The sequence below is a fragment of the Cuculus canorus genome, chromosome 16 (genome assembly GCF_017976375.1).
Source record: "Cuculus canorus isolate bCucCan1 chromosome 16, bCucCan1.pri, whole genome shotgun sequence".
Classification (NCBI taxonomy): Eukaryota; Metazoa; Chordata; class Aves; order Cuculiformes; family Cuculidae; genus Cuculus; species Cuculus canorus.
In genome coordinates, this window is record NC_071416.1 from 9,671,806 (window position 1) to 9,697,415 (window position 25,610).

Sequence of the window (25,610 nt, forward strand, 5' to 3'; positions counted from 1 at the left end):
GTCTTTTCTGCTGCACGTGAAGGGGACACTTCTAGTGTACTTAACTTCTCAAGTTGGAATTAAAAGCTGTCATTCACCGGGAGCAATCTGCTCTCTACAGACAGTTATATGAAGGCTGAAGAAAGTAATTTACCCTTTTTCAACCCGTTTTTGTAAGGAGGGGTTGGGTGGCCACTAGAGGACACTCTGCTCAAACCCATGAGCTGGGGGTGCAGGGGAGCGGGGAGTTCAGCCAACTTGGCTTTCAAGGGGATGTCGGAGCCAACAAAGATCAGATTGTCCCCCAGGATTGGATGCAGGAAAACCTGCAGTGTAATGCCCTCTTTATAGGTGGAAAACGATATAGATTTTACTCTCTGATGTGAAATTTGTAAGTGAAACCTTAAACCCCAACACTCTTTCCAAATGCCCAAGTGACAAAGAATCTGAAGGGAAAAGAAAACCAAGGAGATGTAAATGTTGTTCTTGTTAAGTACAGTTTTATCACATCAATTATATTGAAATTATATGAAACAGACTTGCAGGTTGATGGGAAACATTCGTTTGGTCTTCCAGGTAATGTGGAATGGGGGCATGTCTGGAACTCCTCAAGTACCTTTGTATTCTAATAAGGGTTAACGCCTCACACTCCTGCTAAACCCACACATTCAGAATCTTGTATAATAATAACTTAAAAGCTAGACAAGCTATTTTTTCTCTAAGCTGCTTTGTAACAGTAAAAGGTATTAATCCAACTGAAACAAGTCCTCCCTTTTGCATCTCCTTTTTATTATCCAAGAGGAGAAACATAGAGGTCTGCATTTTCTACGGTTCGCACTCAGTTGGGTTCATTGTTTCTTTCTTTCCTTATCCCTTTGTTGCCTTTATTTTCACCCAAATACCTACTTTTTTTTCCAAATTACATCCGTGTAGAAATAAATTATACTATGTAAAATGTGTTTGAAATGAACCTGCTTTTACTCTGCTTAAGAAGCTTTACAGAATGCATGCAATCGGGGTTTATTTGTCTTTATTTGCAGGTTATTTATCTCTGTTAGCAATCTCCCTTTAAAATCCCTTATCTGTAGCCTTCCACATTCCTGTCAATGGTTGCAAACATATTTTTGCTGGATGTTGTATTAAGAGACAACCTCTATGCTAGAAGTCTTCCTGCTGGATACATTTGACAGACTGTTAGATAAGACGCTCTCCGTACTTCACAGAGACTGCCAAGGTAAAGTTTTTGCCATAAAAAAACTTGAGCCTGGGCCAGCTACGTTCTGTCTCAGCCCCAGAAGCTCAGGGTGAGTTCTTGGTCCTTGTCCACAAAGGTGCATTCTGCTGGTTCTCAGCTGCGAGCCTGAGGAGAAGGCGAGGAGTTAACTTGCTGTTCAAAACAAGAAACGAGGTAAAGATAAATCAAAATTACGAGTTTATATCTCAGCGCCACAATTAAAGAGGGGTGGGAACAGTCTGATCTCCAATGATGGCAGAGAGGGTGGGTGGGTGGACTGTCAAACTGCCTTAGTTTAATTGCAAACACATGCTGATGAGTCCCCTCCTCCTGGACCTCAGGGCTGGGAAACTTTTTTTTGTCAGCTCCCTGCAGTTCAGAATTGAGGCAAACGCACTCCAGCAAACACCATGCTGCTCAGACCTTCAGCTCTTCGAGGCTTTTTGTGTTTTCTCCTCTTGCCCAGTTTCTCCTGCTCCTGTCCCAGTCGCTGCCTGTGCTTCAGGACTACAGTAAGATGCATGCATCTGATGCTGGAAACCATCCCCGATATCCCACCCCAGACAAGCATACTGTGAGTAACTTTTTCATTTTACTGCCTTTCTTACCTGCTTGGCCTTTAGAAAGAAGAAAGAAAAAGTCAAGGCCAAAGGCATGCTTTTTATCCTCCTATTTTTCCTACAGAGTTGTCTGCATCACAAACTGTTTCATGCTTTTAAAGCATAAAACAGAAACCGTTTCTTTTGGCATCAGTTAATTGTTGCCAGGGCAATCAAGGGAATTGAGAAACTTCATAAGAACAATGTCAGGGCCATCACTGGGAGCCAGTTTGGTGAACCAAGGGTCACAAACGTTAAACTGAGCTTATAGAAAGGGGCACAGTTTGCATTTGAAAAGGCTTTGGAGAGAGAGAGGAAATAGAGCAGTTGAGGCTTTTGTCTCTACAAAACAAACACTTTTGTAATACATACAAGACCATTTCTTCCCTAATCATGTTTAAGTACTGGTTTTCTAGTTTCTATCTGAACCATGATAGAACTTAAGACTTATTTGGAGAGCAACACTTGTGGCAACTCACATATTCCTCGACACATAAAGTACCTGTAGGAGAGGGAGCTGCTGGCTGAGAAAAGGTGGAGGAAAAGGGCAGGGAGTGTGTGGAGTCGCCTAAACAGCTCTTACTGGTAGATCCTGGAGAGCACTTCCCTATAATTCCAATCTAATCCTAAACTTAAAGGTGGCTTTAAAATGCAGTGATATTTGGCAAAGCACTTCCCTTTGTGGTGCTCTCAGCTGATCCCTTGGTTTGGAAGGTGTTTTTTTGTAAATAGTAGGAAAGACTTGTCAGGAATTTGTGTTTCATCCTCCTACAATCGCTGCCAACTTTAAAGCTTGTTTCATCCCTAGTTTGAGAAGCTTTTCCCTGTGCCTGCAACAAGTTTGGCCTCAGCAGAGCATCTTTACCAGCATTTCTCCTGTAAACATCTCACTAATATCGCTAATGCAGTTTCTCTGCTGGCAGCCAAAGGAACACGATGTGGGCAGGACATTTCATTGCTGCCATCCAGATCTGCTTTGATGGATGGAAAACTCAGTGGTTTTGGCATTAGTGGCAAGCAGGAAAATGTCTACACTTGCTACAGCTGCCAGAGCTGTGCTGCTGGGGATGCTGGTTGCAGCTGGGCTACTTGGGAGTCACCCTGACATAGGGCAGATCAGAATCTGGCCTTGCTTTCTCCCTAGGCTAAGGTTGGAGTGGTTTTTCTGCAGTCTGGAGCTGCTCAGTTCTGTTGTGAGCTGTCTGGGTTGTGGTTATGTGCTCTACAGCAGCTTGCAGTGTTTCAAATTGTCACCAAACTTTTTTTCTCCCTTATTCTTCTGCATCTCGAAATATTAGGGTATTTTAAATACACTGTTTGATTTTAGCAAACTAACTTGTTTCTCCTTGTATATACACAAATTTGATTGAGGGAAAAGTTTGTTTTGTTGGCTGAACTGAGATATTTAGGCTCAGTAAAGCTTAATTTCTGAGACAATTACTGTCACATTTGCCTTTGTGGCGAATTAAAATCCTGTCTTTCTGGCTATCTTAAATATCTAATGCATTTGCCAGCCAGCATCCCATTGTGTCTGTTATAAATAACCTTTGAATAATTAGACTTTTTTTAATTGTGAAAGATCAAAGAATGCTTTTTAACCAACTGCCTGACTACTCCAGCTTTCTGGTATGTTAATCTTTCTCCTGGGAGGAGCATTGTGTCAGAGTGAACATCCAGAATTCTAGCAAGAATAGTCTTGATTGTGGAGTTATTCTGAGTAGAAAATGTGGGACTGTGATATTTCCAACATTTGCCCTTTGGGATGAACAGGACTGAGTCTGTGACTGCAGATACAAGCACCGATCCCAGGCTCCAGCTTGGTTCCTTTGCAGAACAGCTGCAGTTTCCAGATGGAGTTTGCTTTGAAGTTGGGAGTTTAGGACTTTCTGACCTCCAGTCACTTTGTGCCACCCTCTCTCTAACAATCCTTGAAGAGTGGGGAAGTCTTCTATCTGGCACACGCTGTGCTTCAACAAGCCCCGTTGGCAGATGGTCCCCTCGGGGCTGTAGCCAGCTGGCGGAACGTAGAGCAGCCCGTAGCCTTCTCCCAGCGATGCTGGGATTGGCATGGAACCAGTTCCAGGATTGATGAGCTGTTACTGGCTCCTCTTTGGTTGCCATTTCCCTCCTTCCTTCCCTATCCCAGCTGGGTGTAGCTGAGGATCTGGCCCAATGTCTGGTTTTAGCAATAGACTATTTATGTTTGGTAATGAAGTCTGTTCATTTTATCCAGAGCAGAGAATAGGATGGCAGGAATGGCTACACGTGTATAGATAAGTAAGCTATAAAAATTCATGGTGTATAACTGCAAACGTATTTTGGCTGCTGTCTGTTCAATTGGAACACGATTATCCAGATGTGGTCTGCTGGTGACCGCTGGGATTCAAGCAGTTCTTTTTGCCAAGCAACTTGAAGAAGGGAACAGCTGTGAAACATACACTCAGAAAATTTCAATAGGTCTTTAACCTTCTAACTGGTTTGCTCTCCAGTGTGACATTTCAAACAATAAACTTTGAAACGTGTGGGCATGAATAGAAGAAATCCATGGAAAGAAGTTCCCCTCTGGCTGGCAGCTAATAGATTGCAATCCAATTATCCATGGGTTGTTCTCCTTTCTGCATTATGCATTGCACATAATGAATGAATACTTCTAGGGAAACATAGCTGAGGGCATCAGCGAAGGCAGCGCAGTAGCTGGGATCTGAACGCATCGCTGGCATGAACTGAAGGTGACCCAGTTGTTCACAGACCTGGTTGCTAATTGGGCAGGATACGCATGGCCAGCTTGACAAGTTTTGTTTCCCTTCATCCTTGTGCTGCGTGCTTGGTGGCCACTTGGTTCCTTTCTCCCTCCTGCAGGTCGCTTGCTGCAGTAGGGAAGGCAGTAGCAGGTCAGAGTAGCTCTCTCAGTCTTAAGGAGTGTGGTTTTGAGAAGGAGCATTATACATTTGTCAGGGAAAGGTTTACTGAGCAAATGAGATCTTGGAAATGCTGCTCCCTTTGTGGTCTCTGTCGTGTGCTTTGGGTTGAAGAATGGATTACTCATTTCTTCTGCATGTGATAGTTTTACATGCAGCCATTGAATATGTGCCCACACCTTCTGGATGTGCCAGGTGTGATCTCTTTCTGACTTCTTTATTATTACTTAATCTTTATTAAACCTTTTAGAGGTGACTGAAGTCTCCTATATGTTCTGTTTATAGAAGTCACTTTTTTTCAGAAGGAAAATGAGGAGGGGAAGATATTTAAAATATATTTTCCTTCCTGAAACATTCTGGTGTCTTTTATTGGAAACATCCTCACTTTTGGGATTGCAGCTACCTTAAATGTTTAGAAATCCTGCCTTTACTGAGCTTCACGGTGCTTCATCAGCCGGTTCCCACTTGAGTGTTTGCGTTTTCATTGACCACACCACATCCTGCTCCCTGTAGGCATACCAGGATGTTTTTCCCTGTGCTCTTTATGGAGAAGTCATTCATTTTTGGTGAAAGAATGTGAGTATTCTGGGTAAAAATTGAATGGTCATCCTCTCAGAAAAGAAAAAAGCTGACACCTATGCTACATGAGACTTGATATTAAAGAATGCCCCAACGGTTCACGTGAGATGGCATGGTGCTGCTGCTTCTTGGACTCTATGAAAAAGATAAATATGTCTTCATGCTCAGCAATTTTGTTTGACTCCTTCCGGATTAGGGTCAGAACACACTTCAGGAGGAGGGAAATTTGTCTTCATTAAATGTGGGCGGTATCTTGAATAGATAACACAAAGAAAAAATATGCATTAGGTTAAGAGAGTCCTGCTCCTCGCTGACGTGAATGCCCCAGAAGAAGCTTAGCTGATTTCAGTAGGATCAGACCCTAATCTCCATACCTGTGATAGTACATAATAGTTCTAATAATCTAAGATTGATGAGTTCAGCGATTTTTGTGTAATCTTCCTACTCAAACGTGAGTCCAGGGCCAAAACTGTGTTTCGGAGATACTCCTTGCTCCTGCCTTTACTGGCAAGAGCTAAAGGAATGCTGTGTGGCAGCTGATGAAATGATTCCAGCAGAGATGAAGCACCAGCAGAGCCTCCTGCCCTGCACTCCTCAGCTCAGGTGCACAGAGAAGGTGAGATCGAAGCAGCTTCGAGGGTTACTGTTCAGTTCTCGCCGCAGCTGGCGCAGAGGGAGCCCTTTTGAAAATCTGACTCCTGTTTGCAGGAGCTGAAGTGTTAAAAAATTGGTCTCAGGAATGCCTGTGGTATTTTTTTAATTAAATTCTAGTGTGCCCATCCCTAAAACTTCAAAATGCAAGCGGCGTGACAGTGCAGCGGAGAACAACAGCCTGTCTGCAGCACGAGGCTCTCTGCATCTGCTCGCTTGTCAGTGTTTTAACTGTGATCATACAATGTCGTTTACCAGTATCTCCATGCTGAGCATATTTTTCTTCCTCTTCACTCTTTGAACAGTCAGATCTTGATGTCTTAAGCTGATACACCCCAAAATAGCCAGAACTTGGAAAAGCCCCCAGCCCTGAGCCTCCCTGCGGTCTCCTCATCTGTCTCGCAGAGATGGCAATGCTTGGCTGTCCATGTAGGGATTCTGAGATGAAGGCTGTCATTTATTAAAGCCATTTGGGGACTTGTGTGTGAGAGGGACATTCCTGAGTTGGGGAGCTGATGACAGCGAGTCTGGAAGGCTTCATTTCCATCCCAGCAAGGCTGTTCTCCCTTCTTGCCAGGACTCTGGCTGCTTGGCAGGATGGAGGAACCTGCAGAGCTGACTCCGATGCTCTGCGGATAAGTAAAAGAAACTATCATCTTCCTGATAAATTTTCTGGCTCTATGGGAATTTGACTTAAAAATTTGGTTTAGGGTGTCTGTCACACTCTCCTTAGGAAGCACTGGAATGAAACTCAATTTCTTATCTCTGTTTGCGAAACCACCTTTACTGCCTGTGTCTTTGGTGATAATGATTGGGTGACTGCCACATACTCAACCAGTTCTGGGTGAAGTGGTCCAGAACTGCCAGCATCGTTCTGGGTGAAGTGGTCCAGAACTGCCAGCATTGTTTCAGTGTGTAATGTTTCTAACACAAAAGGTGCTTCAGTGAAACAGACTCAGTAATTTCCAAGGAACTGCAGTGAAATACCCCTTGTAGCCAATTATCTGCTTAGTTGACACAGTAATACATTATTCTATAAAAGCCTAAACAGATTAAACAGAAAAGCTATTGATTGCTGTATATGCTAATCACTGTTAACACTGTTACGGGAGGAGTCCCTGCCCATGGCATAGGGCTGGAACTGGGTGATCTTTAAGGTCCCTTCCAACCCAAATCATTCTGTAATTGTGCAATTCTATGATTTAACACAATGCTTTGAGGAATGATTGTTCTGAGAGGATCAGAAAGATTCAAATGTCATTCCATAAATACCTGTTTCCTTTCCGTTCTTGCTAAGCCTTTGCAGTGGGGTTAAGAGTTTTGAAGTCGGCAAAGGTGAGTTGTTTCAATAGCAGATCCTAGATTATCAACATATTCCAGCCTTGTTTTCTGTCAAAGTTATGTTGCTTTGGCACGAGGCTTTGGTGAGATTTTCTGCTGAGCCAGTCAAACTGGCATTGTCCGGGGGGGATCAGTGTTGAGTGCTGCAAAACAGCTGCTGTCCCAAGCCTCCAGGTGCTCTACATGGGAAGGCAGAAAAGGATCTGGGATGCTTTATCACCATCTGTCTCCTTTGTCCCTTGCGGAAAGGTAGCTTGTAATCCCAGACTGTTGTCCTTGAAAACACAGGGGTGGGGAGGAGAGTTAAATCACAGGTTTGTTGGATTTCCCCTCTCGTTTTGCAGATTCCAAAGTGGAAAATGGCATGCGGGAGTGAGGGAGCCCAGCTGCCAGTGCGCACAGCAGCCGGGATGGGCTGGCACTGGAGAAGCCGTGTGGTGGGTCCTCGTGAAAAGCACGAGTTTGTGAAAAGGAATATTGAGTTTCCAGTGTGATTGCCCGGGGAACAGAGAGAAACAAGTGTTTCTGTGTAAGAGGGGACAAAGTCTGTAGGGAATGTTCTCAACCAAATACATGCAAGCCAGGAATGTCCCAGTGCAGCCCTACATGGTGTTCATCACCAGCTAAGCTTCAGACTAAGCAAAGGCTGGAAAAATAGTACTGTGGATAAGCCAAAATATTGAGGGTTTTAATGCATTGGTAAAGAAGGGTGTGGTTTTCATAGAAAATAGCCCCAAAACCCACGTGTCAGTCTTTTGCGATTTGTTATAATACACCGGACCATGGAAGGTGCCAAATGGATGCTCATTCCCTATAGAGGCATTTCTACTTTGTTAACCAGGTTAAACCACTTAGTTCTTATTTTATTATCTCATTAGCAATCAAACTCCCGCGTTTCAGGGCTCCAAGTCAATGCAGTTACTTGGACAAACCTTGAAATTTGCCAGAATCCCCTGGACTCTACTAATTCTAATTGAAGTTGGCACGAATTTGAAATGCAAGCAGCGATAAGCTGTTCTGAGTCTTGGAGCACTGCAGAGCAGAATGTTTATTATATGAGGTTATTTGATCAGATTTAACCATTTTAGGGCAAAGATAATTTTGCTAAGGAGCTAAAGAATGGGTCCATGTGATGATATGCATTCCTGTACAGATCAGTAGGAGATGCAGGTGTAACTGAATGTGGACTTGGGTGTTGAGTAGCCAACGATGTCCAGCGTTCATGGAAATGATCATTCAAGTCCTTTCAGTCTTTAGGTTTCTATGAAATTAAAATGAATTTTGTAATCATAGGTTTGTCGTGGCTGTTGGCTGATTTTGTAGACAATGGTAGACCCCAGCCTTCATCCCTACTCTTCTCTGTCTCCATTTCTTCACCGACTGTAAGCCTGGGACCGTAGCCTCTCCCAGCAGCCCTCCTCCCGTTCTCCTGTGGACGATGCTGATTGCTATTGGCTTGTTTATATCGCAAGTGCACTGATTGTATTTTCTGCTTTCAGAGATTTACGTTTCAACCACATCAAGGAGATACAACCTGGAGCCTTCAGGAGACTGAAGAACCTCAACACGCTGTAAGTTCTACTCACTGATTCTGCAGTGAGGATATCCATTTGGTACTTTTGTTAGTACTGTCCCCCAGAATGGCTTAAAGATGGCCTTGGTCTTTCAGTTATTGCTGCCAAGTTGTGCATATCCCGCTAAAGCTTGAAACTTCTTTCTGTTCTACTCTGGATCGTGTTTCTTACCCTTTTAAAATAAATGTGCAACTTCATAGAATGGTAGAGTGGTTTGGGTTGGAAGGGACCTTAAAGCCCATCCAGTTCTACTCCCGCTAGATCAGGTTGCTAAAAGCCCCATCCAACCTGGCCTTGAACACCTCCAGGGGTGGGACAGCCACAGCTTCTCTGGGCAGCCTGGGCCAGGGCCTCCCCACCCTCACAGGAAAACATTTCTTCCTAAAATCTAAATCTCCCCTGTTCTGAACCTGTAATCTGAACCTGCCCTAGTGCAGCTTGAGGCCATTCCCTCTCATCCTATGACCTGTCACTTGCACAAAGAGACCAACACCCGCTTCTCTACAACCTCCTCCTTTCAGGCAGTTGTAGACAGTGATGAGGTCTCCCCTCAGTCCCCTCTTCTCCAGATTAAACAATCCCAGTTCCCTCAGCCGCTCTTCGTTAGGCTCCAGCCCTTTCAACAGCTTCGTTGCCCTTCTCTGGACGCACTCCAGGACCTCAATACCTTTCTTGTAGTGAAGAGCCCACTCAACCTTGCGTCCCAGCCAGAGCAGCCATCGCTGTGATAGACTGCTCTTACTGACTAGTTTCTCACTCTGCTCAAAGGAAACAGCGGGAGCCTTTGCAGCTTCTTGCCGCTGTAAGGCAGACGGTTTGAAGATAGGAATACATCTGCACCGTGTAGCCAAGAAGTTGAAACCAAACCAGCTCCCAAATCAGGAACAGAAGCTGTGTCAGCACAGCACTGTGCTGGGTGTAAATGGCCTGTTGAGACTCGGATGTGATTATTTGAGTTGTGACATGGTGCTAACAGCTATCAGATATCCAGGTCCAAGCTTCAGTCACTCTATGAGGCAAAGCAGCCAGCTTGGGAACCTGCGCTGCGTGACTGGCATTCGTATTTGAGTTCGTACGTTCCTGGTCCCAAATGGCAAGACAAAGTCCAGGTAGTTTTTTTCTGTCTAACCTTGAGAGATCTGAAGTTCCTGATCCTTTACAGCACTGAAAGAAGGAAGACCTGGGCCATAAGGAAATCAATCAATTGTAACAAGTCATAAGAAGAGCGGGAATACAGGAGGACTTTATCATAGAGACTTGTTCAATGGCTGTCTTTTAAAAATCAACATTTGCTAACAATCATTCCACTGTTGGGGGGAACTGGTTGGCCAAACCATGACTTCAGGATGCTTCAATGTACCCTGGTCACGGCGCAGGTCCCACTCATGGTACAGGTGGTCAGCTATTAGCCTGGTAGAAGACTTTATTGCCAATGATGCTGTTCCTCCAGAACACAAGAACAGCACCATGTGGTACTTAATTACCAAAAATAACAGAAAGGACACCTTGGATGGATTTCTGTTGTTTGAGATAGGCTCAGATAGGGTGATAAATATGGTTAAAATGTCTAGAGAAAAAGTATGAGTGTGAGTTCATGGGCTTTTACCTTATCACAAAGCTCTGCTTGAGGGATCTTTATCTCCAGGCTTGCTCTTCCAGCCCTGAAGCTCTCCTGAGTGGAGAAAACAAACCGTTCCAAATTATGTCATCTGTGCGATGCAGACAGATGTTTGGCAGGCAGCTCAGCAAGACCGCCGGGCTAGTATCAGCCAGACCCTGGGGAAACTAAGGATGCTGGCAGACCTTCACTTGGAGGGATGTTCCACCCAACCTGTAGAGCTTTGTAAGAGATCCCAGTCCCTGCCTGCTAGTGCCTTGGTCTAGGCAGGTCCCTGACATCTGCAAGACTTCTGCATCTGTCTTTCTGACTCCTGTCACTGTGCTAAAAGCTAGATATAGATATACAGCCTGGCAGAGAGCCTGGCTCTCTCTAATACCTGTTTCTGCTTCATGAACTTGTCTAATTCTTTTTACTTTCTTTCTGCACACCCTGCTGGACTGGGACCCCAAGAACAGCAGGTCCATGAACAGATTCTAAAAGGAATAGGTATGAACGTACCCCTAACATCCCTAATCTCATAATTAGAGATGCTGGGGCAATAACGGGAATCTGTTTTGCATGGGTGGTGGACAGGCTGTCCTGCTTCCCCTAAAACCCATCCTGTGGCCACCATCGGAGTTGGAATACTAGGGTAGGTGAAATGCTGCTCTAACAAAATACTGCATTTTTGGTATTTGAATTCTGAAAATCAACTGCTTTTGCAAATGAAAACTTTCCATTTAGATACTACTTCATATGCTTGCTTTTATTTCCAAGTTTGGCCAGCAAGCTGGAAAAATCAGTTATTCTCACACTCGCAGTGGTTAACTGCCACAGATGAGCAGCTTGATAACTGAATGAGAGAACATCAAACCTCTCACTTCTAAAGCAAATGTCTCTCCAGGAACTTTGGTTTGTCCAATTCCCACATCAAAACTAACAAGAGGTGAAGAATTTGCTGACATTTCTTAGATGGGAAAGTTTTGCCTGAGGATTCATATACGTCTTCAAGTGTAAAAGAGAAAAATGCTCTAAAATCCCTGGGAGACTTGCTGGAAAAGTTTGGCCAAAATATTTGAAACAAGAGGTCTGGACGACAGAGTAGCTCAGGTTCCATATGCATGTGGTTGCATCTTTCTGCTGTGGGATGTAAATAATTGTTCCTTGAGCAAATAAATGCTTTTAAAAGAGCCTTTTCCTACAATGCTTTAGCCTGGCAGAGGAAGGGCGGCAAATTCTGGTGAGGTTTCTGTTCTGAATCTCCTTTTGGGCAGGAGACCTGACATATATAATGTTTGACAGCTTGTGAACCACCCTGATAAGGAAACCTTTGTAGCCTGCGTTGGATGTGGGGAGGTGGGCTGTGAGACAGAGGAGGAGCCTGCTGTGAATGTCCAGTGTGGCTTTTCATCAGTTCAAACCTTCCCCCGGCTGTCCTCTGTTCTTTTCTCTCCCTGGTGGGAGAGATTTGATAAATTACAGAGCACTACTTTAAAATGAAAACCAGGAGCCCCGTTCGTGGAAGAGATCGTTGTGTGCTTCTGGCTGGGGGCTCCTGGTACAGCACCACAGGTGATAACCAGTTGTCCTAAATGCTGTTCCAGTGGAGCTTGCTTGTTGGTTGTCTGCAGTGTGGCGTGTGGTGAAGTCCTCTTGGGCTAAAGGTCTTAGAGTTCATAGAATCACAGAAGGGTTTGGGTTGGAAGGGACATCAAAGCCCACCCAGTTCCAACTTCTCTGCCGTGGGCAGGGACACTGCATCAGGTTACTCAAAGCCCATTCCAGCCTGGCCTTGAACCCCTCCAGGGATGGGACAGCCACGACTGCTCTGGGCAACCTGGGCCAGGGCCTCCCCACCCTCATTGTGAAAAATTTCTTCCTAATGTCTAATCTAAAGTCATCCTCCCTCGTCCTATCACTACATGCCCTTGTGAAAAGTCCCTCCCCAGCTTTCTTGTAGGCACCTTTCAGGTACTTCAGGTTTCCTCATCCCTTCTTATTGCCTCTTCCCGGTTCCTCTGCAGATTTTGGTGGCAAGATCTCCTTTGAGTATTTTTAGACTCATAATATGTCCTTTTGGTTAAAAAAAATATAGGGGAGCAGGGAAAAGGAGGAGAAAAAAACCTCTTGTATGTCATTGACAAAATACCCATAGCTCCTCAACAGTTGTTTTGCTTGACTTTGCCAACACCAGCCACATCGCTTTACCCAACATTAGCTCACAGCAGGTGGTGGACTGTGGAAGAGAGCATGCTTTCTTCCAAACACATTGCCAGCCTGTGGTGAGGCGTAGCATCTCATTGCTTTTCAGTCTTTTCTCCTTTAGGTCATCTTTGGGTGGGGATGGATGACAACAGCCCTGCATGACCATTGCTTTATGTGTTCCCACAGGAGGTCAGCACCCTACCGTGTTGACCCAATTGGTTGATTGCTTTCAAACCAAGACCATCACAGCCAAATGGTTGCTGCTGCTTGGGTGTCTGCAGCACAGTCTATAGCAATGTCAAACCCTGGGACCAAAGCACTATTTCTTAACGCCTCCAGCAGGTGTTTTGTTCTGCCTGTGGCATCGGCACATGAGATTAGGGGGCCTGTGAACACCCCATTGTGCTATGTGCTTCTGGCTTTGCCTTTGCCCTGCCAATGTGGTTTCTCACATCATGTTTCTCTTTCTGCTTAGGTGAGAGCAAAAGGCACTTCAGGTGAGTTCTGCAGCTCTCCTTTAGATGATGTTTGTGAAGGGTTTTGGGGTCAACAAGAGTAATAGATACGAAGGCTGTGACTTGAATCTTCTAGTAGCTTCTGAGGGAACATGTTCCTGCAAGCAAGGAGAACATGTCAGAGCCTGCTTGGATTTTGGATTAGAAGTTCCTCCCTCAAATATGGGAAATGGCTATTCTGCATCATTCTGTAAACAAGGGAGAATGCATGGCTGAACATTAAACTCCCTTTTTCTCTCCCTTTAAATATACTACGTGATGATTTCTATTAAGAGTGGGAGGAAAAAAAATAGCTGTTATGTCACAAAACCACTGTAGCATGTGGTTTGTCAAACAACAAGAGGAAAGAGTACACTTTTTGAGTCTGAATTCTGTACTGTCACATCATTTAATACGTTCTTCAAAACAGAAAACGACTCATTTAAATGCAACTTAAGCTTTGCTTGGCAACCCGGAGAGAGGGTGGGGAAGGAGAAGGGAGGGGCGATCAGGAAATAAAACCTAGAGGAAACTGGATGTGAAATGTTCTGTTAGTGAATCTGGGCCAGATCTCATGGTGCTTGTATATCTCAAACCTCCCAGAAGAATTCTTTAGGGATAAAACCTGAGTGATTGAGTCCACTTATGTATTTGGAACCCAAATCACCAGCGGGCACAAAGGGGAATGCCACATCATTTTGCTGTCTTTTGATAAGCTCCAGGAAACACACTTGTGATAGCTTGAATTTAGCTTGTCTCGCTACAGGGTGTACTTAAGACATGCATTGATAATGATCTTTCCAGCTTCTGTCTGCCAGAGAATAATTCCCAACAGATCTGGTTAACAGTAGATCTTAGCTTTCAATGCTCTCTAACGTTAACGGGAATTTGGGTGTTTTGCTGCTGATTACGGTTGGGATCAATATCCAGGTCATGCCAGGGTTTTGCACACTTCTCTGCCTGGGTGGATTGCCCGGCAGTCGAGCAGACAGCTGTGCACAAGCTATCTAAAATCTTTATAGGAGCCAGATGTGCTGTCTTGTCTCTGGATTTCTCTGAAAGCATAATGTTGGAATATGTGGACTATGATGGACTTCATAAATTATCTCACTTTTGAGTTTTTTCCAGGCTATATCCTACTATTACAATGGGGAATCCTGAGACAGGAAACAGAGATGGCTTCTCCCATACGCCTTTTAACTTTTAATTGGGCAATGAAGAAATTTTTAAGTATCAGACGATGAGATAAGAGGCCTGCGTACTGCATGCCAGCTGAACTTCCAGGATTTGTCTTGTTTGGCTTCGATCACTGATTACATCCCTTGGAACTGTCCTAAATAGCCAAGACAACAAAGCAGACTAGGTTAATGTTTTTAAATAGCATCAAAATGCAGTCAGAAAATGTGTTACATTTGAAATCGGCCCTGGATTTCAGTCCCTATCTGATGTCACTGCATTAAAGAGTCAGCAAAGGAGTCCAGACCATCGCGGTGCACGGGGCTGGCCAGGCTGTTGCTGTGGCCCTGGACCTGCTTGTTGTCTCGTGTCCCCTGTGGATTGAGCAGCCGATGCCAGTTGCATGGCAGGGGACAGGTGCTCACATCCATGGCAATGATGTCAGAACTGGCACCCATCTATCAGCCCGTCTAGTGTCCTCAGAAGTTTGGCCAAGGATCAGATAACAGAGAATGAGCTGCCTTCATCCTCCTTTGGCTGAAGATGAAAGTGCGCTGGTGGAGGGCAGGGAAGGAAGCATGTACGATTGGTGCCTGTGTTGGTTTTGTCCTATGGGTAAATAGACAAAAACTTTCTCCTGCGCTGCTCTCAAGCAGTTATTTCCAGTCCTTGGGTGTTCAGTCACCAAATAAACCTTTGAGTTGGTGTTCAGGGGCTGTATTTCCACTCAGCATATCTGGCTGTCAAAGCAGAATAGCGTGTTCCAAGGACTTGACATCATTTTTGCATCCTTATAAGTGAAATGGGGTTGTTTAACCTCAGCCGTGTGTATTGAGCCATTGCTTCCAGCTGTGCAGAAACTTTCCAACAACCTTCTGCCTTAACCTTTTCAGGCTGCTTGTCCCCAATTCTGGTAATGTGCAGTTTGGTAGAGGCACCCACACCCGTGGTGGCAGGGCAGCTCATCACCAGTCTAATCAAGAATACTGAGATTTTCCCCTTAATGTTCTGACTTCCAGAGGTTTCTTTGCACTTGAATTCCTTGTGTGCTTTTTGGACCCTCTGCCTGAGAATAAGGTGGTGGGAAGCTGGTGCAGCTCAGGTGCCTGGCAGTAACTTGTGAAGCTGCCATAACATGCATGCGTCTCTGGCACCTTTTATTCCTGCATCCCTTAGGCATTTGATTTTATCTTCATCTTTTCCCACACATTTTCTTCTGTTTCTCCCTACCTCCTTATCTTTTCTCTCCATCCTTTACCTGCACAAACTGTTCTTCCCAGGAAGGGCCCTTTGCTTCTAGAGCCAGAGGCTGGCTGACATTCTGTTTACCCTATTTTCTCCAGCAAAGGAGGGCAGAAGATTGGGATTTACTGCTGGGGAAGCGCTGAACTGTCTCTCTAATGGCCAATTGTTTCTGAAGAGCTTAACTATCAAAAAAAGGAACTTGCAAAATAGAGAATTTACATCCAATGCATGTGTTGAATTTGACCCAACATTGTAAGGTCTGGCTGCTTGCAGAGGGAATAACAGTTTTTCCTACAGCTCTAGAAAACCAAATCTTTGCAATATAGGATCGCAGCTTTCCTCTCCATCCACATCTCCACCTAGGAATTTTGTAAGTAAATGTAGATGGTAAATTCCTTGCTCAGAGCTATTGGGCTGTAAACTCCACACAGTGAGGTTGGCTGAAGCTGAACCTCGGTGGGATACCCTGGCCAAAGACCCACAGGAGGGCGCTTAGGCAGCCACGATGAAGAGTTAAACATCGTATATTAAAGAGGTATTTGTAAGTGATTTATTTCATTTTCTCGGTGTTGGGCTTGGCAGTGGTTGCGGAGGAGGGTTTTGTAGCATTGGGCTGCGTGGTTCCACCGTTGCACTCCGTGTGGTTATTACAAGTTTGAGCTGTGTTTCTGGTCATTGGCACTGACCATCATTTCCATGCACAGCCATGACAACTGCACACACAAGGCAGAGATTGCCTGCCAATGAGACGTTGTCCCTAGGTTTTGATTTAAAATCTGGCACAAGGCTCTCTAGATCGAAAGAGGCTGCCTCTGAATAACCTCAGGAGTCAGATCGGGATTTATTTATCTTTCATTTGCACGTATTGGTACAGAAAGAGTTAGAACAACACGCATGCATTCAGGAGAAGTGCGGTCAGCAGGGCGAGGGAGGTGATTCTGCCCCTCTACTCTGCTCTTGTGAGACCTCACCTGGAGCCCTGCATCCAGTTCTGGAATGCTCAGCAGAGGAAGGGCATGGATCTGTTGGAGAGAGTCCAGAGGAGGCCACGGAGATGATCCAAGGGCTGGAGAACCTCCTGTATGAGGACAGACTGAGAGAGTTGGGGTTGTTCAGCCTGGAGAAGAGAAAGCTCTGGGGACACCTTAGAGCAGCTTCCAGTATGGAAAGGGGCCCCAGGAAAGCTGGGGAGTGCCTCTTGATCAGGGAGGGCAGGGATAGGATGAGCTGGAATGGTTTTCAGCTGAAAGAGGGGAGATTGAGAGGAGATCTTAGGCAGAAATGTTTTCCTGTGAGGGTGGGGAGGCCCTGGCCCAGGTTGCCCAGAGCAGTGGTGGCTGTCCCATCCCTGGAGGTGTTCAAAGCCAGGTTGGATGGGGCTTGGAGCAACCTGATCCAGTGGGAGGTGTCCCTGCCCATGACAGGGGGTGGAATGGGATGGGCTTTGAGATCCCTTCTAATCCAAACCGTTCCATGATTGTATGATTACCATTTTATAGCTCCTATAACTCCACTGTGAACTGGCATTTTAAACCATCTGCTCTTAAAAACTGGCACTGCACAGCCCTGCTTTCACACTGTTGAGCACAACCATGCACCTTCAAAAACTATTGCAGTTGTACAGGAGTGGCAGCAATGATTTAATTTGGCTATTTCCCCTCACTCCCTTTTTCTCCATTTCCCCTCCCCTCATTCCTTTCCTGTCCAAAATTATAACTTTGCAGTGAAAATCACTGTGGCGAAAGATAAAGAGAAGTCTTTGAAGGTTGTGTATATTGGTAGCACTTAACATCTCTGGGCAACAAACCTTCTCATTGACTTAGCTGGTGTGAGTATTCAAACTCTGGTCTGCTAACCCCTTTAAATCTTAGGCTCTCCTAAACACAAATTCCAGATTTTTTAATGGGCAGCCAGGAACACGAACGTCACAAGTTTCACACATGCTGAATTCACCAGTTGTCGTTTTCTTTCTTGATTTGAACAGGCTGCTGAACAACAATCAGATAAAACAAATTGTGAGAAGATCCTTTGAAGATCTGGAGAACCTGAAATACCTGTGAGTTGGTAGCTCAGTAGTTTCTTAACCTCTTTGAAATCTAAGAGCCCACTTCTGACATTTGCTGGTCAAGGGTGTATTTTCTGTGGTCAGAATTTCTGAATGTTAATGCCTCAGCTATAAAACATTGCCCTAGAATCCAGTCAGAAAGCTCTGCTTTGGGTTGAGGTTCATAGCCGTTTCCCATGTCTTCTTAAAATGCATCTGCTGATCAGTTATCCTAATGCTTTTTTTTCTCTCTCTCTCTTTTTGAAAGCTACCTTTATAAAAATGAAATTCAGAGCATCCAGCAAAATGCCTTCAATGGGCTCCGGTCTCTGGAACAGCTGTGAGTACAAACCAGCCTTGTTTGTTGCTGACTGTGATGTGCGTAAGAGCTGATCTGTTGGCTCCTCTAACGCAAGGGCAGCGTTCCCACTAATGAAGGTACCAGACACTTAGCAAGGAGGAGGATGAGGCTTCTGCTGTTTTATCATCCAACTTCACAAGACCACATTGGCTTCACTTGAAAACATCTGGTCCCAGCACTGATTTGGGTTACTTAATGCTGAGGTCTCTTCCTACTAACATCCCATGTATTTGCTCCTGATCCTAGACCTCTGGAGCAGACGTAGAACCCAGCTGTGTTTCTGGTTCCCACTATGTCCAAGGACCGTATAATGGGAGGAGATGGGAGTCTGTGGGATGGTTTGACGCAGAAAACAGCTGGCCTGCTCTCTTTATGTCTGCTGCTACTCCTGGAGCAGAGAGTAGGATCTGACCTTTTGCTTGAATTGAGGTTGCAAGTCAAGCTTCTGTCTTATCCAAACCTTTGCTGAAAATGAATGGGTGAAGTGCAAGCTGAGAGTCTGGAAGCGGGATATCTGCAGGAGCTACCGGGGTGGTGCTGCTGGCATGCTGGAAAACGTCTGGAAATCACAACGAGGGGGAAGATGATGGATCCAGACAAATGAAGTTATGAACTTCCCTCTAAGCTCTGTGGCCCTCTGGTAGGAAGGGAATCTCCTGTGTTTTCCTGGCAGCTGAAACCCTTCACAGGGACACTTCAGCAGTCCTTATTTCTGCCCTGCTGTGTATGTCAAATCCATGCAGTTTCTTTAATCAAAGCAGCTCTGGTTTGCAGCTCTTAGTGCTCCATGCTCAAGGTGAGATGAGAAGACTCTTCTAAAGTGTTTTGCTATACTGGGATTGGATTTTTCATGCCAGGGGTTGTGATCTGTTATGTGCATGTGTATAAATACGTGTGTGCATGTAGAGAGAGTGCAAGCGTGGATATTTGAAGTATAGGAATTGTTTGCATCACTGGAGAACAGGGACCAAAGGTGAAACCGTTCTAATTCATGGATTGTCCCCAGTGGCATGGAATGTAACTAAGGGCTGGAATGTTATAGGGCTGGAATGTAACTAAGAATTTTGCTTTGAAAGGGATAGGATCCAGCTTGTTCTCCAGGCTGACAGTAGAAGTCGACAAGAGTAAAGTGGGAAGTTTTAGGCAAGCTTAATAATCCTTGTGCTCCCAACCTTGTGTGCAATAGAGTTTTTCATTGTCCAGCTCATCGAGGATGGCTGGGAGAGAACATAGGAAGCAGACACCGGCTCCGTTGTGCTTTGAGAGGCGATGATGCTGGCCGCAGTGATATTTTAACAATGAGTGTTCCAGGCTTAATCTCACGAATAAAAGGGAAAAAAAACCCACCCAAGAGAGCCACAAAACCAACAAACAACCCTCTGAAAGGGCCAGCTGTTTTCAATCTCAAGCAGGCAGCCTTCCAAACGAATTAGCTTTGCTCAAATCCTACCCTGTTTCCCTCTACCCCACAAGCCAGCTTTTCAAGAAAAAGTAGAACCCGATTGATGGGCAGCGTCAGATGCGTTCCTCAAGGTCCAAAGCGATGACAGCAGACATCTGAGACTGATTAAAGCATCCACATTTTCCTCTCCCCACTGTTGCCCTCCACTGCAGAATCTGACTCATCATCTCTCAGTTTGTGCTCTGATAGTGGACCATTTATCATGAGTCCTTCCATTACAAATCAAACAGCCATGTGGCCGCTTAGGCAATTATGTCTCAATGCGGTCAGGCTACAATAGCAGAAGGAGTATTTGTAGATCTGCGGTTAATCAGTGTCTGCTATGAAATTTATGCCTGTGTAAAATAAAGGGGGAGAGTTTAGGCAGCTTTGAAACCATCCTGAAATGATCTGAAGGTCAGGAACGCGTCAGTTATGCCGGTGGATGGCACAGCAACTGGGAACAGGGGGGCTTAGGTGTTGTGGGGCATTACTTTGCTGGTGGCAAGGGGTGACCTGGGGCAGTGCAGAAGGTCTCCCAGGCGTCTGGAACAGCAGGTCACACCAGATATTGTAGTGGAGCTAAAAACGTTAACCTCTATTAGCAAGAACTGAGCTGCTCACATTAACATGCCATTTAGATCCAAGAGTTCCAGCAGACTGCACCATCTCTGTCTTTAGAGGCTGTGCTTTCCCTCCACAGAAACAAAACAGCCCTATGGCAGCCGTGTCGAGATGTTTCTGCTCTCGCTGGGTGGATGCACGTGCTGGGAGACCTCTGTTAGAATCAGATAAATGCAGGCTGGAATAGACCTCTGGATGTCTCCAGTTCTATCTTCAGTCCCAAGCAAGACCACTCCCAAAGTTTTATCAGATTGTTCAGGGCCTTTTTCTACAAAGGAATTCACAGCAAACTCACAATCCCACTCAGAAATGTGTAGCTTGTAGACTAGGAACAACTACCTTATAGTAAAGCTAATTCTTCCTCCCCAGCAGTCCAAGGATGTTGTGGAGAATGCTGAGGGACCAGGGAAAAGGCAGGGAAAATTCCCTTGTGGTGCTCAGATGGGAGCAGCTGCTGCTGGCTCTCCACGGGCAGTGGTTTCATCCTGACCCTCGGCAGTGCAAGAGGCAATTCACGGTGAGGGTGGTGGTCTTAGGCTTCAGGGAAGAGCAAATCTGTTCTCTCTGCGTGTGTTTTGGTTTGTTAAGAGAAAGAGTAAATAATTAACAGAATAGGGGAAAGCCAGTATTGGCTACATTTACTGTTTTACCAGGGAGTGCAGTGATAGAGTGAGAGGGAATGGTTTTAAGCTGAAAGAGGGGAGATTGAGATGAAATCTTAGGAAGAAATATTTTCTTGTGAGGGTGGGGAGGCCCTGGCCCAGGTTGCCCAGAGCAGTGGTGGCTGCCCCATCCCTGGAGGTGTTCAAGGCCAGGCTGGAATGGGCTTGGAACAACCTGATCCAGTGGGAGGTGTCCCTGCCCATGGCATGGGGTGGGATTAGATGGACTTTGAGGCCCCTTCCAACCCAAACCATACTGCAATTCTATGATTTGCACGTGGAAAGTGGAGCCACTAAAGTGGATGCTGCCTTCTCCACACCTGCCCCGAGATGAGTGGTGAGAAATTTTTGGGTGTTGGTGGACTGATCTGAAAATTCTCTTTTAAACTACAATCTGTAAACCTGCCCTTTGTGTTTTTCCGCGTGACAGCTACCTGCATTTCAACAACCTGGAAAGTCTGGAGCCGGAGACTTTTAGTGACCTGCCTAAACTTGAAAGGCTGTAAGTAAAGATGAGATCTTTCTTGTGAATAAGAAGGTGAGGAGAAGGGGGGAGAAACTTCACTTTGCCTAACAGTTTCAGTAGCATGAAGCAAAGTGTGATCTGCAAGACAGGGAAATGCAAAAAGGAGATTTTACTTGCCAAGTAAAAGCGATACTGGGAATATGAAGGGAATTTCCCATGTTATGTTATGTTCATATTTCCACCCAAGTAGGGGTAAATCTGCAGAGAGCACTACAGTTGGACAAACCATGTTAAAATACTGATATTTTACTCCAGCTGTAAGGTCAACATTAGTCACTTTTGGGCAGTGAACACAAGAAAAAGGGGGTGGAAATGGGATAAAGTCAGAAGAAAATCTAAGAAGCAAAACACACCTCCTTCTCAAAAGCAGTGAGAAACCAAGTCCTGTGTCTCCTGCTCCCTGGGATTGCTTCTAGTGGTGATTTACCCACTAGGACAAAAGTTCATATGGTGGTTCCCACTCCACGGTGAAACCAACAGTCCCTTCTATGCTGCATGGAAACGTGCCTCATACCCGTATATGCCAGCCAAATAAAATCATGGGATTCAAACACCCTCAGGAAAATTCAGACCTGGATGGGTGCACCAGGGCTGAGCTCAGTCTCTGTATCTGATCCAACAAAAATTCTGGATCTAAATTTTAGAGGAGGGTTTGTCAGCCCCCAGCTATGCTGAACTCATGTGTGCACGTGTGTGTGCAGACCTTAGCACACAAGCTGTACAGCTTTTGTATTCTTTTCGTGTTTGATTGTCTACTAAAATTGCTCCCTATCTTTTGTCAATGGTCTTTTATGAGTTTTAGATATGACCAATATAAATAAATTTGGCCTTCCATTATGGGAATGGAGAGGTCATGATCCCACCTTGGTCCCCACTGATGCATTTTAGTGTAAGTTAGTTTTTTAAGAACTGGGGAGTTTTGTCAATGTGCTGAGACTCTGGAAGTGAGAATTTGCCTTGGCTTTGTTCAGCCCATCTTAGGTTGTTGTTGTCTGAACTAGATTTGTTCATGGATTGGGGTTAAGAACTACCCTGCCTCTAGGGCATGTGTTGTCTGCTTCCTTCTGCTGGAGCCTTACAATGCCAGTCCTTATGAAACTGCCGTATCTTCTGCACAGGGTGGAAAGAAAAGGTCCCTTCTAAACTGGAGCTGACCCAGGCACAGAAAACATAGGGTGGGTCCAGCCTGTAGGGATTTTGTGCCCTTTCTCCTCCCTTTGCAGAGCATGAAGCAGATTAACTTGGAGGTTCCAGCTTAAACATCACATCTTGAGTCAGCGTTTCCAGTCCACACCCGCTCTTTGCTTTGGTGCACTGCGTTGCCCTCACAAATGAGTGAAATCCCTATAGCTCATGGAAACGAACGCTGTCGATTTAAAAACTGAGCACCATTTTGATGAACAGCCTTTGTATTTAGGAGTTTTGACCTAGGATGTTATTATCTGCACAGTGCAAATACTGAATAACGTTTTGGCGTGGGTTCTCCCCTTGCAGATTCTTGCACAACAACAAGATTTCCAGGATTCATCCAGGGACATTCTCTCAACTGGAATCCCTCAAACGGCTGTAAGTAAAAAACATTGCTTGCAACGAGCAATTGTTTATCTTTGATCAGATGGCCAGGACCTGAGGAAAAATGTGCCTGCTTGGCAAAACTTCTCCTTGTTGCACTTCTAAGGTCACTGCTAAGTTTATGAAACAGTTTGATTGGACCTCAGAGCTGATTTAACCAGTTAGTAGCTTCTTCATGCTAGTTTCTATATTATGATCTAACCATAACCCCCTTGCAGCTCAGTAATGAACATTCCTGGAAAGTCCTCACAACGCTTTGAACCCATAAAACATCCTTCAAAAACATGGGGATCCCAGGTCACAGATGTGACTTTGATCATGTCTTCAGATCTGTATCCTATCAAGGAAGGAAAAAACACAGTAGCAGAAGAAAAGGCTTTATTCTAGAGACTGAAAATACTTAGAGGGGTTTGGAGGTGCCCAATTCTCATCCCACACAGGGACGTCCTGGTGCGTTATTCCCTGTCTCTCTCTTTAGCTTACTTTTCCTTACTTAAAGCCACCAGAACTTTGCTTTGTTTGTCTTTTATGACCTCTGGAAATAAGTTCTGAGATGTGTTTTGGGGTGAAAAAAAAGCAAGAACTAAAGAATTTTGGTGTTCTGCCATGATTTTAAACTGCAAGACAAAAATGTGTTTCTCACTGCAACCCTCGGTGATTTCTGCAAGCAGGTAAAGTGCTTTGCTTTAACAGGGAATAACTTGTGAAATGTCTGCATGTGTCAAGAGAAAAAAGGTGGGATGCCTATAAAATGCTTTATCATGGCCTTGTGCAAAATCTCACCTTCTCAAGTGTTTGTCCCTGGAAACGTTAGACCTTCCTTCCTATATTTTCCAATAGCCCAGACCCATCTACCGTAAAGCTGTCAAGGAAGAGGCGGCATAAACTAATCCCCCTGTAATCATTATTTCTCCCTATGCACAGCACACAGGGATGAGTCAGTGGAGGGAAAAGCGACCTTCCGGTACCTGAAGGGCCTACAAGAAAGCTGGGGAGGAACTGTTTACAAAGGCTCACAGTGACAGGCCTAGGGACGATGGGTATAAACTGGAGAGGGGCAGATTCAGACTAGACATAAGGAGGAATTTCTTCACCATGAGAGTGGTGAGGCCCTGGTCCCGGTTCCCTAGGGAAACTGTGGTTGCTCCATCCCTGGAGATGTTCAAGGACGGGTTGGATGGGGCCTTGGGCAGCCTGGTCCTGTGGAACGCAGCCCTACCCATGACAGGGGGGTTGGAACTAGGTGTTCTTTAAGGTTCCTTCCAACCCAAACAATTCTATGATTCTATGATTTGGGATCTAATCCAATGCAGGAGAAGAACAGCCAGGTGATCCTTCTCCCTGGAGGACTCCTCCCCTCTGTGTCCTGGAGAAGGTGGCAGCAGTCAGAGGCTGGGAAATGAACAACCTTTCATAGAATCCCTAGGTTGGAAAAAACCTTTGAGATCATCAAGTCCAACCGCTTCCTCGGTCTTGCAGGCGGCTGGACTCCAACGCTTTGCTCTGCGACTGCGACTTGATGTGGCTGGCGGAGCTGCTGAAGAAATACGCTGAGCAGGGCAGCATCCAGACAGCCGCCACCTGCGAGGCTCCTCAGGAGCTGCACGGGCGCTCCATCGTCACCTTGACTGCCCAGGAGTTTAACTGTGGTGAGCAAAGTCACCCCAGCCTCTCGAGTTGGGCTTTCATCTAGGAATTGCTTCCTCCACCCCTTTTTCTCCCCGTCCTGGCATCCTGCTTTCTTCCTCCTTTTACTGCTGAGATAGAAAAGTCCCAGCGGGGCCACACGAGTGATCTGGAGGATGAAGAGAAAGCTGGCAGTTGCGTGGGGGCTGAAGGCAGCTCTGTTTTGGCTGGCAGCTATCTTGGTTTTTAGATAGAGTAGAGCCAGCAAAGGACCTGATGCGGTCAGTGGCTAAACCAGCAAGTGGGAGAAATGTCCCACATTCAGCTGAACAGAAAGGGAAACGCTGGGAGAGCTGCCACGGCTGGAAACACAACTGAAAACCTAAGCAAACCCTTAGTAGATATATAGCTGAATTATTTATTTGACCGCATTAATGTATCGTGTTTGTTAAGCTGTTATTCTTTAAATCAGATCATTTCTACCGAAAAATGCCTTTTGGAAATGAAAACTTTGTTAAGAAAGAAAGCTGAAGTTAAATATTTCATGTAGAAAAAGACAAAACTCTGACTTTTAAGTGTAGGCATCAGCTGTGGTTCCCTAATACTTCCCTGCTGATAAAGTCAGTTTGAGATGTTGCCGCTTGCCCAGGCCAGCTATTGACATCCTCCAGGACAGTGATAGGATGAGGGCGAATGGCTTTAACTTGGAAAGGGAAAATTTAGATTAGACATCAGGAAGAAATTCTTCACTATGACGGCAGGGAGGCCCTGGCCCAGGTTGCCCAGGGCAGTGGTGGCTGTCCCATCCCTGGAGGTGTTCAAGGCCAGGTTGGATGGGGCTTGGAGCAACCTGATCCAGTGGAAGGTGTCCCTGCCCATGGCAGGGGGTGGAACTGGCTGAGCGTTAAAGACCCTTCCAACCCAAACCATCCTGTGATTCTACGACTCTACATGCCAGTCCAGCTGTTTGCGTGGCTGAGCTGTGAGGCAGCTGTGTGAGCTCAGCTGGATTTTGAAGAACTCTCCCTTGCATTCTGCTTTTCTCCTACGATTTTATTATTTTCTTTAAAATATTGACCATTTCACAGCTTAATTTATGACACAGCAGAGAGATGAATTGGCACAAATGGGTCTGCGACCTCAAGGGACAGGGAGGAAC

At 45.4% G+C, this 25,610-nt stretch overlaps 1 protein-coding gene across 2 annotated transcripts in view; it reads left to right on the forward strand.

Annotated features, from left to right (window-relative positions):
- The first annotated feature begins 1,560 nt into the window (after positions 1–1,560).
- The window catches only part of LOC104060834 (peroxidasin), a 47,253-nt gene continuing 23,203 nt past the window's right edge, over positions 1,561–25,610 (forward strand). For both annotated transcript variants that reach the window (XR_008452570.1, XM_009562680.2), the window contains exons 1-7: positions 1,561–1,787; positions 8,801–8,872; positions 17,580–17,651; positions 17,908–17,979; positions 21,158–21,229; positions 22,748–22,819; positions 24,305–24,474. Coding sequence is in view for 1 of the 2 variants with exons in the window: in XM_009562680.2 (XP_009560975.2) it covers positions 1,624–1,787; positions 8,801–8,872; positions 17,580–17,651; positions 17,908–17,979; positions 21,158–21,229; positions 22,748–22,819; positions 24,305–24,474 (694 nt within the window). In the remaining variant the exon portion in view is untranslated. The remainder of the gene's footprint in view (positions 1,788–8,800; positions 8,873–17,579; positions 17,652–17,907; positions 17,980–21,157; positions 21,230–22,747; positions 22,820–24,304; positions 24,475–25,610) is intronic.